This window comes from Streptopelia decaocto (genome assembly GCF_964273445.1).
Source record: "Streptopelia decaocto genome assembly, chromosome: 7".
Lineage (NCBI taxonomy): Eukaryota > Metazoa > Chordata > Aves > Columbiformes > Columbidae > Streptopelia > Streptopelia decaocto.
The window spans coordinates 54,367,845-54,383,141 of record NC_138661.1 but is presented as its reverse complement, the minus strand read 5'-3'; the positions used below and the strand labels follow the sequence as shown (position 1 = coordinate 54,383,141).

Below are 15,297 nucleotides of genomic sequence, written 5' to 3'. Positions count from 1 at the left end.
TTGCAACAGTTTGCACTGTAAACTAAATACATTTTTCATACTCCCCTTTGGCTCCCTAAAACCATTAAGACTTCACATAAAAGTGGTTTTCTATTACTTTTCTCCTCCGAAAAAGTACACTTTGAAAATACCTAAAGGCCAAAAAGCTACATGCAGAACAAGATTGCTTGACAGCAATACTAGTGAGTAAACCAGTTTATTCACAGTGAATTTCAAAACAGAAGAAAAAGTCTGCCTTAAAAGGAAACAAAATGGTTACAATCAAAACTGACTGTTTCACCAATATTGTAGGCAGACTCAAAGCAAAGGTGGTAACTTGTAAAAATAAATCCAACATCCGTGTTCCCCTTCCCCATCAGGAAATATAAAACACAAAAATCAGCTTCAGTTCTGGTGCACAGAACTCAATTTCTAGTACGAGCTAAGGTACTGTATGAGCTGTCTCATGAAGAACACTAAATGTTTAAGCACAACAAACTTAGCAAAGAGCAAAACTACAATCACCTCTGCTCCTGACTGGGAAAGCAGCCAGTAACAACATGACAGGTTTCTCCAATGGGCCAGCTGATGGACACAGCCCCACTCCCACTCAAGAACTGGTGGTCTACATGTAAATTCTGCCATTTCTTCACATAAAATATGCAGCCTTCCTGTCTGAATCCTGCACTTCTCACCCTTCGCCAGCAACATACTCTGACACAAACAAACACCCCAGTGACTTCTTACAGATTCAGAATGCTACAGCTGGGTTAATCTTCCTGGGCCATCTCTCTAATTAGGTTATTCTTCTCCTGCTGCCTTCTATTCCACCAATTATCACTTCATTGTAGCCACTTGCATCTCTCTCCATTTTCCTAATTCATTAACCCCTTGGGACAAAGTCTTACTCTGCTCATAAACAGCTTCTAAGAGCTGACTCTAATTTAATAAATCCTAAAAGATCATGCCCTGGCTTGTTAAGAAAAAAAAAAAAACAACAGTGGTGACATGGTGTAACTTGGATCAGAGAAGTATGTCTATTTCTTGAGAAAATAACTATGGATGTATGGGACAGATTACTTCACAGCTTTTAAACTAAGCATATTTTAAAAACCTGGATGCAGTCCTGGGCAATATGTTCTAGGTGGCCCTGCCTGAGCAGGGTGTTGGAGCAGATTACTTGCAGAGGTCATTTCCAACCTCAGCCTTTCTGTGATTATCTAAGGTTATTTTTGTAGTAGTTGTATAATTTACAATCTTGTAACACACACACACACACACACACACACGCACACACACACAGAGTTGCTTATGCTCTGTTTCTCCCTATATAAATTGCACTGTTCTTCATATAAATTAATAAGGAATCATCACAAAAACTGCACCTGCATACAAAAAGAAAAATAAAATCTGGCAACAAGTCTACATAAATTTATTCAGTAGAATTTGTGAGGAAAAAGAGTTCAGATTACAGTAAAGCAGTACTGTAGCCCAATCTGTCAGCTTTGAAAGAGTAATACAGAGCTCTATTTAAGCTACACAGCCTTTGAAAAACTGTTGAGGGAAATGGAAAAACTAGAATATATTAGAAACTTTAATTGCTGCTTGGTTAATATGGAGAACTGATTAAAATTAATAAAAAGAAATATGAAAGTCACAAAAGGACAAAACTCAGATCCTGTGGCTGAGTATTTTCACTGATTTTACACACAAAAAGTAAGTATCCATGACACCAAAATTGCCACAGAGCCCACTAAAAGCAGGATGATACAAAATAATTTATTTAAAATATTTGTTCCAGTATCCTCTAACTCAGGTAAAGTTTTCACGCAGATCTGCATCCTACTTATTTGCGCCACCAAATGCTGACAATAAGTCTTACATTATCAGGGGTGTGACTAGAACGTTTTATGAATTATAGCAGCAATGAAAGGGAAAAGGTTTAAAGTTCAAGATGGTAACTATCTGCCTAGGAAGCAGTCTTTATAGATATGTTGCGCAACCCACTGTTGAGTTACACAGTAATAGGTCGCAAGGCAGAAATAACCTACTAAATGGTTATAGTCATCACTATGGAGTATCCAGGTCTTTACCGTTTTTGAACTTGTCATATAGGTGGGGTTTTTTGCAACCCCTCCTCGATTCTAACAAGTCTTTAGTTAATGAGCTTATTACCAGATGATACTTCTATAAAACACATTACATTACTTCTCAAAAAATTCATTCCCTACCTGACAAAAAAACTAAACCAAACCAACCCAACCACAACCTCCCCAACAAAACAAACATGAAACAGTACTGAAAGCTTTAGTGTGACAGAATCCTAAATGGATATTCAAAAACATCTCTTAAACGTGTTAATCATTTTTCTCTTCCTTTCCTTAAACTGGGCTTTTTGAACTTACTTTGCTCATGTAGTTTTGCACTCTGCTAAGCACTTATTTAACTGGGCAAATGACAAAACGACGTGCCAGGCAGGCCGAGTCGCTCCATGTATCAAGTGCATTTGCACATGACTGCACACACACAATTGCACTGGTGAATGTTAAGGTGGCTCTGAAGTCCCCCGAGTACCGGCTGGCAGCGCAGGTCTGCAAATGTGACCCGCCTAGGCCTGGACTACAGCACCTGCACTTTGCCTTCCTTGAACTGTGTGCAACATTTTTTACATGATATAAAATAAAATTGTATCAAGGCCTGAAAAAGCTCACGCACCGGGGAATGTTCTTTCTTTTCTCTCGCTCTTTAAGGGTCTTAAGTTTTAAAAGCAGCCCCTCACAGCAGGCTGACACCCGCGTTTCTGCACCATTGGCACAGCAGCGCCAAGTCCCCCGAGCTTCTCCCTTCCCCGTCGCTCACTGTGGCACAGAGGCAGCGTTCGGGCAGCCGCCCCAGGCCCTCCCGGCGCCAAGAGCCGAGCCCCAGGCCGCGGGTGGCAGTTCTGCCCGCAGCCTGTGTCTGCTCGGTAAAGCCACCCCTGGTGTCCGTGGACCCGCGGCCCCGCTCTCTTACCTTGTGCCGGAACTCACGGGCCACCCTGCGCTCCATGGTACGCGGGGTGCGGGCACTGCGCGGGTGCGGACGCTGCGCGGAGCGGCTGCGCCGGGGAGGCCGCGCCCCGGGGCGGTGGGAGGCGCGCCCGCCGCCGCCTACAGCAGCAGCCCCGGCCCCTGCCGCTGCTCCCGCACCTGCGGTACGAGCCGCCGGGCAGCGATAACCTCCCCGCAACCCCAGGCTTTGGCTGTCCAAGCGCAAAGCAAAAGAGAAAAAGTGAAAGAAAAGCACCCCCCGCCCCAGTGCCAGGCTTATTTTTACAACTGGTGATTCTCATACGGTACAGACCTCACATCTAAATTTGTCTTTTGTATTTGTAGGTATGTATGTCACTAGCCGATTAATTAACAAAAGCATGAAGATGTGAAATCTAAAGCACCCTAACACCTGGAGGGGGTGGGAAAAGTGGTTCAACAAATTAAAGTAAATATATATTTTTTTTAATTTTAATTTTAGGTAAGCAGGGTGAATCTGATGTATCACTTATCTAAGTTCGACTTCCACCAGCCTTTCCCACTAACAGAATATTGTTTCTTACAAACGTAGCCTCTGACATGCCTCCTGTAACTGCCTAAGAATCGAGCTCAGAGCACCTGAAAAGGAGGAGCCTGTTTCAGACTAATCTCTTTCAGGTTATTTTGTCTTGGGCTGGTTGTTCTCCCACTTTCCCTCCAGCAGTACACAATAATAAAGACTTCTGCAAATCAAGGCTGGAAGCAAGTGGAGGAGATCTGCTCACCTATGCCCCTCAGTCTCCCAGCAGAAACAGCTTTACCCACATAACTCTAGAGAGAGTGGAGTTTATGTAAGCACAGTTACCTTTCCTGTTCCTCCTTCCAACAGTGTGGAAACTTGTACGAATACATATAAAGGCATCATTAAAAAATTCCATACTGTCAAATACAAACTGAAATCTGTTTTATTATTTCTGTGTGATAAGCTTTGTAAGCTACACCAGCACTTTAGAAATTGCTCTTACCCCTTTCAGAAGATGGCTTTCCTGTATCAGAACATTTCAATGGTATGTACAGTACCCATTTCTCATATCAGGTGTCAGGAATAAGAGAAGAATGCATTTTAAACCTGCATACAAACAAATACAAAAGCCGTTTTCAGAAAACAATCTTCTCTTAAAAGTGCAACTACTAGTACACAAATTATTTGTCTTCTACCTAAGTTCCAGTACCATACAATTTTGAAAAGCTATTCTATCCAAGCATTAGACACTTAGCTGTAGAAATCCTTCCCCACATATGCAAAACAACATAGTCTTATATTTGAAAAGGAAGGAGATACATGAAATTTAAAGGACACATAAAATACCATGTATGTTTCCTTTAAATTTCGTATAGACTGTAACAGTCATTGATATCTATCAAGTGCTTCTAGAAGACTTTACAAGAGTACATCTTTCACAAGCTGAAAGGTATGTACATTTGAAAAAAAAGTAACTTCTTTAATCATCCAGAAAATGTTTCCAGGAGTCTGAAACTCCTCTATGTAGTAAAATATTGTAGAATTAACTTCATTTGGTGGTATGAAAACCACTTACAGGATAATGAACTTATTCGGCTGTTAGTCAGCTCTCTTACATGAATTCCCGTGCTCTACTGTGCATAAATACAAAGAAAACAAACTCACAAAGCTATGCTACGCTCCCAAACTGGAAATTTGATAATCAGTACATTTACAAGATGGGTCTGAAGTTACCATTACTTCACATATGCCATATGAAAAGATGATGTAATTATGACTGTTTATTAGTTTTGGAAAATGAAAGCTTTCATAGCAAGAAATCAAATTGCATCTAAATTAGCTTTAAACTAGTTTCAGGTATTGTTTGTTACCGCTGGCATCAAGGGAAAGTGAATAAAGTGAGCAGACATTTAGTAGGCAAAGAAATACATTAAAATGTATGTTGTGTAAGCTGATTCCTGTTGCTTTTGATCTACTTTCTCTACTTCCATTCATGTAATCGGGACCAGAGAGAGCTCCCCAAAGCCAAGTGCGTGATGCATTCAGAGTAGACAGACTCTGCTACAGGCTGAGGCTAGCACACCATTCTAAAAATCTTTTTGGGGTTACAGGGAAAAGGCTGTACCTAAGTTAAAGAATATTTTTTCTCTTTCACTTTCTTTTCTCTCATACACATTCTCCATCCAACATTTACAGGAGAGAACAGAATTCTCAGTAAAAACATCACTAGTTTTCCATCATTTCATTAGAAATAAAACACTTGTTGCAGTAAGAAACACAATCCACAGGGACAAATTACAAAGGCAGAAAAGAGATCTTTTTAATGACTTACTGTTAACAGACTTCCCAAAGCAGTCAGAAAAGGCCCCTTTTCATCTGAGACAGTTTCTCACCTAGTACGGGCAGCTTCTAAAGCTTTTGTTATAAGATACGCAAACCTGAAGAATGATGGGGAGAGAGGCAGCAGCAGATGGGAAAGGGAAAAGAAAAAAGGTCATAGTGATAGGAATAGGGAAGAAAAATAATGGAAGATAAAACAAACAGCAAATTGAATCACAAGAAAAAAATATTTAAAAATCATAAACCTGGGAAGGGGTCTACAGAGAGCTCCAAATCCAAGAGTGTCAATTTATAGTGAAAAAAAATGTGTCAGAGCTATGGAGATAATCGATACACATTAGCCACATGCTGCATTCAGTTCATGTCTTACTCATGTCTTTCATTACTGAAGCTCTGACACCTGTTTCGGTGGGTTAGGGCCAGTGCCCCGTGCCAAGCACGGCCAGGACCGCTGCCGGTGAGCACAGCGGGCAGCTCTGCAAGCTGCGGGTTTCAGCCGTGCCATGTTCCCGGGAGCAAGGGTGAAGCCCCCCGTGTGTTGGCGCTAGAGGTGCAGCCTCACACCGCACTCCACCGCGGAGCTTTCAGCCGCAAAACCGTAACACTCATCGTTTCCTAAACCCCAGAAGAGCAGAAAAGTGGAAATAAACGCGAGGAGCCGACAAGGCCAGCGCCCGGCACAGAAGCTCCAAGAAAAGTGTTGGTGGGGTTGGAGCAGCGCGGCTACCCCGAGGCCGGCAGCTCCATCGCAGGGCGAGGGGCGGTGTCCGGGGTGGGTGTTCGGGGAAGAGCGGGGGGCGGAGGGCGAGCGGGCGGCTGATAAGCCCGCAGGCCGCCCCGCCCGGGAGGGCGGGATGAGCTCCAGGGCGCAGGTAGCGGCGGGTGCTGGGAGCCGCAGCTCCGCGGGCAGTCGCTGACCGCCCGCATGGAGACCCCGCTGCTCCTCGGGGCGCTGCTGTGCGCCTGGCTGCTGCTGGGTGAGCCTCCCGCCGGGCATGGTGCGGGACGGACAGGACAGGACAGGACAGGACAGGACAGGACAGGACAGGACAAGACAGGACAAGACAGGACAGGACAGGACAGGACAGGGCAGTCCCGGCCATCACTAACCTGTTGCCTTTACCTTCCAGCCCTTTCTCCGTGGGGCGCCCAGGCGCAGCCCCCCATCGGTGGGGATTTACCGTTCCCCAGGTGAGAGCTAGGAGGGGCCTAGCCGGTCTCCTTCCTGGTGGGCGGCAGCCCTGAGGCAGGTCGGGCTGCCTGGGCAGGGTGGGCTGCCCGGGCCGAGCAAACCCTGTCTTGTTCTCCTGCCCTTAGTCGAGGCAGCGCCGCGGGACCTCGGAGAGGGGACGGCCTTGCTGCGGCAACGCAGGTAGGGGATGCGGGCCGGGTGCGGTGAGGGTGGAGGGTGGGCACGGTGGGGCCGGGCGCTGGGGAAGGGGTGCCTATGTCTCTTTGGGGAGATGAGGTTGCCAGGACGTGTGGCTTTTCTCTGTGGGGGCCCCTGTGAGGAGGGCTGCCCCTTCCCACGGTCAGTGTCCTCAAACGATGCTGCTGTTCCTCGTGACCCAAGATGGCACCTGACTTTCCCGCACTGTGCTGGCGTGTGGGGAGACTCCTCTGAGGGGTGGCTGGTGGTGCTGGTCTGAGGGATGGGAGTTCTGGTTGTCATGGGACTAATGTATTTCTCATATCTTACCTGATCGTATCTGTACTGGTACCATCGGTATTTCTGATGGCTGTTATATTCAATGTGGTTCTTCAGCACTTGTCTTTCAAACAGTGTTGAATGTGTGTTTTATCCCAGCCATAAGGAGTGTCAGTCATGAACCGAAGGATACTTGAGGTTTAAAGCATTTAAGTAGCAAGTGAAGACAGCAGCTAGAGCTTCAGCTTGTTCGGAAATACTTATATGTTGTATGAAGCATCCTTTTTCAAGGAAAGCAAAGGTCTGGTCTGGTTCATCCAGCAGTAATTGCTTTGGGAGCCTTTTCACTTCTCAGTAAAAGTCAATGGGCTGGCTGTATCAGATGGCTACACTCAGTATTGGTTTATGGATGTGGTTTATTTTGGCAACCAACTATATCAGTCATGGCATTTTGCTGAAATGTAATTATGGTGTGTGGTTCCTTTTCCCTTGTTTGAGGGTGGGATGTGGGAAGAAGAGAGTTTGGTTTGGAGCCCTTGTTTGTGGCTCCACAGAGGAGTTGCCTTTCTTTCTGCTTTCTTCCCGCTCTTTCTGGGAAGAGCTCAGCAGAGAGAAAAATGTGCCTCATAACTGCAAACAGGTAACAAAATCAACCACGGATAAGAGCAAATGCTTGCGGATTGAGGTCTGCCCCCTCCCAGGAATTCAAGATACAGTAATGGGTGCTTTTGTTTCCTTCTATGCTAAGCTACTGAGCAGAAAACTTAAGTAAGAAATATGCTTAGGAGAAAGGAAAAACAAGTCAATAGTGGTTTTAAAAGGTAAGAACCTGAACAGCAGTTATACTAGCTATTTGAACTGTTTAAAACTAACAATAGTGCATTTTTACATATTCATGCTTTTAATAAGCTTCCTCTAGAGAAAGGGATAAAGCAATTCTAAACAATGGTAGTTTAGCCCTCTGCAGGATTTTCTGTCCATGAAGACTTAGTTACTGACGCAGATTCCAATATCAATTCTCAGTCATGTATAAGTAGGTATCTAGAATGCAGAAAACACCTATTTTAGAAATACTTTACAGAATCATACACAGGATTAAGATATGTGAATGATAAAATGCTAGGGCATGAAAATTAAATGCAATAAATCTAACCAAGTCCCTAGGTAAAATTATGTGGACGTAGCTGGTGGTGTTTATGATGTCTTTTTGGAAATATTTTGCTCGGTAATTTGTATCACTGTAGACATCATACATTGTAGCTAATGATGTTTATCAACAGTTACTGTGTTTGTCACTTGATTTTCCTTAATTAAAACTATATGATTAACATGTCACTGAAATATGAACATTTTAGAGGATATAGCTGCTGCTCTTCATGAGTTGAAGTGAAGAAATAATATGAAATGGCTATAACATTTGTATTACTCTATTAAATAAGCTAGGTAAATGTAATTAGTTGCTTTGCTGATGTTGTAGTTCAGCCCCAGCCTTCCCCCCATGCCAAAAGCTGGCAGCTAAGCCATGTGTGGCTTTCTAATCTCTGCCCTGCCCCTGGGTGGGATGGGGAGGAGAATCAGAAAATACAGGCAAAACTTGTGGATTTGGGATAAGAACAGCTGAACAGAACAGTGAAGAAAGAAGAGGGGGGAAAAAAAAGCAACCCACAAACAAAAAATGAACAAACAGAACCTGCAAAGCAGTGGACACACAGTGCAACCACCACATGGCAGTCCCAGTGCCCTGCTCATAAGCAGCGGTGGCTCATGTCCGAAACGCGAAAAGCACCAAGCCCAGAGGGAGACTGGCACCCTCGACTGCCCCCTTTGCAACTGAGCATTACCTTATCTCGTATGGAATACCCCCTTTGACTAGATGTGACAGAGTAGAAATTAACCCTATCTCAGCCAACCCAGCACAGTTAATAGGGAAAAACTTATTATCATAAGTAATTGGCTTCTGAGGATTGTAAAGTTCACGCTAAATCGAGAAAAGTGTTACTCAGCCTAGATGTAAGCAGGCCTAGAACAAAGATGAGTGGTTACAGAGAGGGTGAGCAGTGTGGTTTTAACAAAAGCATACTAATTAGGAGGCATACTGCACCTGTTGTGAATATGGCAATATAACCACATCATGACAAAATATCAATGGATTTTTGTAACTTGGCTAAGCAGGTTTGCTCTTCCGTTTTCTCAAGCAGATTTAAGAATTTGTGATGTAGCAGAATGTTTATACTGAGTATTATGTTAAAATCCACCTGATGGTGTAGAGGCTGTGATTGAAAATAAAAGGAGTATGCAGAAGTGCACAGAGGACTGTTTGGAGATGCAGTTTTAGGCATTTTGGCTTAACTGGCTTAAAATCTGCCTGCTGTCTTCAGGCATAATGTACTTTGATGCTGCTTTACTGGAGTCCTGAGTAGAGTGACTACTTTTTACTTTACAAGGGTTTTTTTAATAACTTTTTAGTAAGCCAATATGCAGCAATGGGCTTACTAAAAATGGTAAATTTGCTGATAGACTGTGAAGAGATTCTTAAGGTGTTGTGGTTATAGCTGCTGATTTCTTTGTTCTTTCTGAAAGGGATCTGGAGTGGCAGTTTCTAATGCTTCATCTACTACGATATCCTTGTCTCAGAAGGGGAGACTTGACAGGATGAAATGTGGATCATCGAGTAAGTTATTCATGCTTCTATATGGAATAACTTCAATTGTCTGTTATATTCTGCATAATTATTTTTATGAAGAAAAAAGCTGATATAGCTCATACAAGCCTTCAGGGTAAGGAAGCTCTACCTTGATTGCTCTAAAAGGATTACAGGAGTGTGACAATTTATCATGGGGTTTAACCTAGCTTTAACTTGACACCTGGTTCTAGTTTGATAATTTGAAAGACTGTCTAATACTTTCTAATAAAGACTTTTCAGCAAGGCAATCTGCTCCTGCAGTGATATACACTAAAGATGTGGATTGCTGCCAAGATGTCATTAAATTACCTGTCCTGTATCTCTTCCATGCTGGGAGGTTTTTTGTTTGTTACATTTTTGGGTTTTTTTTTGCTGAGGTAGTCCGTGAATGCTTTTTGTGTGCGTAATCTATGGTTTAGCAGGATTGGGTACTTGTAGCCACCAGTTTGGGCATTTGCTTGAGGATTTTGCATCTTGGCATTTTTGGTTAATCTTATTTTCAGCAATGGACAGGCTTAAATGTCTTTGCTCAAGGCTAAAGGTCCTCTGTGTTAGCTTGTTTGTAGAGCCTGTGTCATGCTCGTATTGTACAAAAGAGAAACATGAGGCAAAGTAATTCCAGTAATTTTAGTTAGTGATGCAAAACCTCTAGTTTCTCTTCAGTCAGCCTGATTGGTTACATTGGACACGGGGCCTACCGAACAGTGAATAGTCTGGGTTTGCATACCCTGGCTTTATAGCACAAAATGTCAGACTGGTGTGTGGTCTGGACTCTTATCTATTGTGATGAGGGTTATGTCATCTCCAAAAGCATTTGATTTCTTTTATACATACTGTTTTCAGCAGCTTTTGAGAAGTGTGTAGCTGAATGCAGAGGAATAGAAGGGTTTAGAGAAGCATAGCATTACTCAAATAAAAACTAGCACCTATGATACTCTACAATATATACTTTATATATATATAGTGTATGGTAAAATTGGTCTACAAATATAGCAGTAAAACTCTCTCTGCTTTTGAGGGTTTTACCAGCATATTGACCAAGAAGTAGTTATTTTCTTTTTTTTTTTTTTTTTCCTTTAAACCCTAAAAAAAGCAGCTTCTGAAAAGAAGATATGTAAATAGTGCTGAGCAATTTGTTGCCATAATAATTGTTTGGTTCTCTGGGTTTATTTTTTTGCAAGTCAAAATTCCTCTAATGGTACTAGTGGATTTCATGTTCTGCTTCAGAGTAACCAGCTAGAAAAAAGACTTAAGATTCATTGTGCTGTTTTAACAGAACTTTTGAAAATGGTTTGTGTGCAATTTATTACTTCTTAAATAGGCTTATTATTTAAGAAAGGGAAGAACAAATCTAGAAGGAGGGAGAATGAAATGGGTAGTGAGTATCTCATGCTAACTCACCACATGTCTAAGCTTTCAGAGGATGTAGTTACTATGGCAAGAATTAGGTTTCATTACCCTCTTCAGGTGTAATAGAAAGAAACCATGAAGTTTATCCTAGGTCGTATTTCTATGGGGCAAAAATACTTGATAAGGATTTTCCATTTCTAAGATATTTTCTCTGGCAATATGATGATGTTGGAGACAACAACAAGCTTCAAAAATTGTTGGTGATTGCCCACATTGGAAAGCCGTTAAAATCAGGATTACTAAACTCTTTAAACAGTGGAATAGCTAGAAGTGAAACTCTCCTTTTTAAATCCCAATAAACTCTGTGTGGGAAATGGAATCCATTGTTGCCTGTGTGCAAAAGGTGAACTAAAAACCATACAAAAGAACAACCTGATCTGCTTTGTGCAAGACGTTTGGTAACATGCTCTAGATGCTTAGCACAATAGTTTCATTTCGGTCCTTCGTGTTTGAAGAGAGATGCAAGCTTTTGTAATTCTGCCCATGGACTGGAATTTGTACCAATCTAGGGGTATATGAAATAGTAAAGCTTTTGTGTGGTGTGGTTGATTGGTTGTTTCGTTGTTTTTTTAAACCAGCAAGGTTAGGTTATCAGATTATTTCTTCCAGTTTAATGTTGATTCTATGAAATTTTTTCTATGACGTACTTAGAAAACTGTGATTATAACATACCTACATTTCATCCTATTACAGTCAATTCTCATTGCAATAACATGTTTTTCTTGCTTTCTGCAACTCTGGGTATATAAATAAACCAACATGTTTTACATGGAATTTTTGTACGATGGGTACTTGATTAATTGTGCCATAGATTTTTTTTTTTTTTACCTTTGTGCTGTATTAGACAACTGAAAGCAGTTTCGAGAACTGTACATTTTCTTATTATGTCAAGGGAACAAAAAAGTTATTATAGTAAAAGTAAATGCTAAGGGACAAATTTTTGTGTTAGTTTCTTATATCCAAGGAATATGGGATTCGAGTTTGGAAATGTTTACCAGAATAATTGACAGCAGTTAAGGCATAGTTTTCATAGTTGTTAAACTTGTAATTCCTACCACATGCCGAACAAAAAAAAAACCCAGGCAAAAATCTCCAGAGCCAGCACACATTCAGAACCTGGGACAGGCAAAACAAGTTATTTCTGGAAGTAAGTTTCAAACTACTGCTCAAAATTCCTAACAGGTTAAACACTTCAAATCATCATGTGTTGAAATGCTGTAGCAGGCACAAGTCTTTAATGTTTAAAGTCACTGTTACTGTAGAAGATCCTTGTCCTTTACAGTATGTGTGCTGATTTCAAAAGATGCGGCAGAGCAGAAAATCTACAGTTAGCTGGAAGGCTCTTAGTATTGAAGGATTAAAATTAGATCCTACATGTTCACCTCAGAATCTCAAAAAGGAAAGTTTTGCATCCTGGTGTAATGAGCCCTTTGTCCTCATTTCAAGGCTGTATTGCATCCTGTTGAAGCCTGTATGCCACAGAAAATTTCTGCCATTACAAGCAGATGCTTTCAAAGACTATGCAGTTAAGGATAAAAGATAATGCAAGAAATATTTGTTGCGTTAGTTCTCATGTAGTCAAAAGGGTGCCTGAAAGCTTTCTAGAGAAAGTGTGCAATGGAAATTGTGCAGAGTTACAAAACATAAAATTTCAAGAACATTGACAGCAAAAGTTTAAATATTTAATTTTAAGCATACCTTCTATTCTTTTATGCATAGCTATAGATCTCCTTGGTGTTTCTTGCAAATTCGTATCCCAAAATGCCTCTTTTTTTAAATCACTTTTCCATTTAAGAATAAAATTTGCTGATTTGTAAATAATTGAGCTTTTTCATAGTTTGATAACCTTAAGGCAGACTTCTCTTCTACACTTGCATAAAGCTTTTAAAATGTGTCATTTTGTAAAGAATCCTGGAAACTATAAAGTCTCTGTATATTTCTGCAAATGACTCTAGAGCTCTGAAACTGTTCAGACCGAAGCTGGTAAATAGGCAGAATCATAAGAACTAAGGGAAAAAGCTGGACCTTGTACCTACCTAGCTTAATTAAAACTTCATCATTTTCAGATCTCTAAATTAATCTTTCATTCTTCAACTTTTCTGTCCAAACGAATCTAATAATGAGATTCTGAAAGAATACCTGTCCTCAGTGATTTACGTAAACAATTTTTTTCATACCATGTCTTAAAGAACAGAATCCCAACACTAGGAAGTGCTTAATGTTTTACAGAAAAATAACCACAGGAAGGTCCACATCAGTCATAAATCTTTGAGGATTAGTAGTGTATTGAAGATAATGGTGTATTACAACAGGGTCAAAATTCAGTTGGAGCATCTGGATTCACATGATGGTTAAAACAAAAATGAGGCTGTTCACAGTTGATGTGCATGGTAATTTGAGTAGCCAGACATGTTCTTGAATGTGTTGGATTGCTTTTGTTTTACTGAAAAGGTTTAATGTAGATGTCTCTCTGACTTAGTATCTTAACTTTCATATGGGATACAGATACATGCTTTGTTTGCAGTTACCTCTTTGTGCTTCAAGAGGGCAGCTGTTCTCTACTGGCTGTATCTCATTTCATGCTGAAGGGCTTCATATTATATAAACTACTTTCAGCTATACTTTTTTTCATTCCTAATAAATATGTTAGAAGATCAGAAGAACAAATAATGGGTGACCTAATCAGGACATACAGTTGATTTGCAACTGAAATAAGTTCAAGAGATCTTAAGTACTCATTAGAACAGTACTAATGTAAATGGGCACAATATCATAGAGACAAACCTTCAAGATATATGGCATCTATAATAATATTGCAAAATAAATCCTTATTTTGATGAAGATGCAAGATGCCTTTGAATAGTAATTATATGAAATTGGCAGAACTTGTGCTTGGAGCCCAGATGAATAACATTTGAAAGGCCAGCCACAGTTGGGTGGCACTGTACTGTATTTCAAAATGGATATTGGAATTTTCTCTTGCCAGATATACATGATACTGTTAAATCATCTCTTCAGAGAGAACAGCAGTAGCATCTCTGTGAAGTCTGGACACTGATCTCTGGAAACACTTGAAATTAAATGCAAACAAGCTGGTTTATAGTTTCACTTTTTCAGAGGCTGTGATAGATAATGGGCATGAGGTTGGTTCTGCTATGGCTTATAGGGTGCCAGCTCTGGCCTGAAGGCTCGTGCTGCCTGGCACTGAAGACTTAACAAGGGGAATGGACTAAATGGAGATCCAGGGGCCCAAGGGACTAGAATAACCCCATCCACATATTGCGTGGGGTTGCAGCCTTTTCAGTAATTACCAGATGATTAGAGTACTTAAGTAGTGGGAGAAGCAGGGAAGAATTCAGACCTGCATCATAAGATGCTCCCAAGTCTTCTCCCTGTTCAGTAAAGAAGGAATTTGAGACAAGTCGCTTCACGGCAACGATGGTCATATTATCAGAGTGACTTGCAGGTGGTAATGGTGTCACTGGTTAGAAATCATGTTACTACTTAAGTGAGTTGAATCATGTTACTTAGGCCTCCCACTTTCTGCTAGAAGAGTCTTGCCAGTTTTCAATTTCAGATTCCAACCCAATGCACTCAACTGGCTTAATGTCAAAGGAAAAAGAAGAGCAAAAGGCTTTTTAATAGTGTTCACTTTTAGGTAAATGAAGCATACCGTATTCTTCCATAACCTTTCCTAATTTTAACCTTTGCTTAGTCTTGATGTTTGTTCCCTTTCTGCAGGTTTTAGTGTTTCTCGTGTCCCTAGGAGAGATCTAAACTTGTGGTATGATCATATGGGTTAGCCTATTTAGGCAGCTTATATTCCTTTAATGACAAATATCAGAGTGAACCTTTTTCTATAGGATGTTTATTCTGGATACATGAGGAAGTATTTATGTGCTAATTGAGCAGAACTGGATGATTAAAGGAGGCCACATTGTTTACAGTAGTAAGATCACTAAATGTGATCTGGATCAACACTATTCCTCTCATTACCTCGTTAAGGATAACTAATCCTACCAACTAAGCACACAGAGCTCTTCTATGCAGTGTAAAGAAAGATATTATAGTGATTTAAAAAGGGATATAAGCGAATACAAGAGCTATGTTTATCATGTTGTATTGGGTTTGTGTGGCAAAGTTTTGGTAGCGGTCGAGTTTCAGGGGTCTCTTTTATGAGAAGCTGATAGAAGGTTCCCCCATGTCC

At 41.0% G+C, this 15,297-nt stretch overlaps 2 protein-coding genes across 2 annotated transcripts in view; one reads left to right on the top strand and one right to left on the bottom strand.

Annotated features, from left to right (window-relative positions):
- USH1C (USH1 protein network component harmonin) overlaps positions 1–3,047 on the bottom strand; it is a gene marked incomplete at its 3' end in the record, with an annotated part of 48,223 nt that extends 45,176 nt beyond the window's left edge. The window contains exon 1 of the mRNA XM_082058293.1: positions 2,992–3,047. Coding sequence (XP_081914419.1) covers positions 2,992–3,027 — 36 coding nt within the window. The 5' untranslated portion in view covers positions 3,028–3,047. The remainder of the gene's footprint in view (positions 1–2,991) is intronic.
- Positions 3,048–8,761: 5,714 nt separating this feature from the next.
- Positions 8,762–15,297, top strand: part of OTOG (otogelin) — a gene marked incomplete at its 5' end in the record, with an annotated part of 107,658 nt that continues 101,122 nt past the window's right edge. The window contains one exon of the mRNA XM_082059239.1: positions 8,762–8,846. Within this exon, the coding sequence (XP_081915365.1) occupies positions 8,762–8,846 (85 nt within the window). The remainder of the gene's footprint in view (positions 8,847–15,297) is intronic.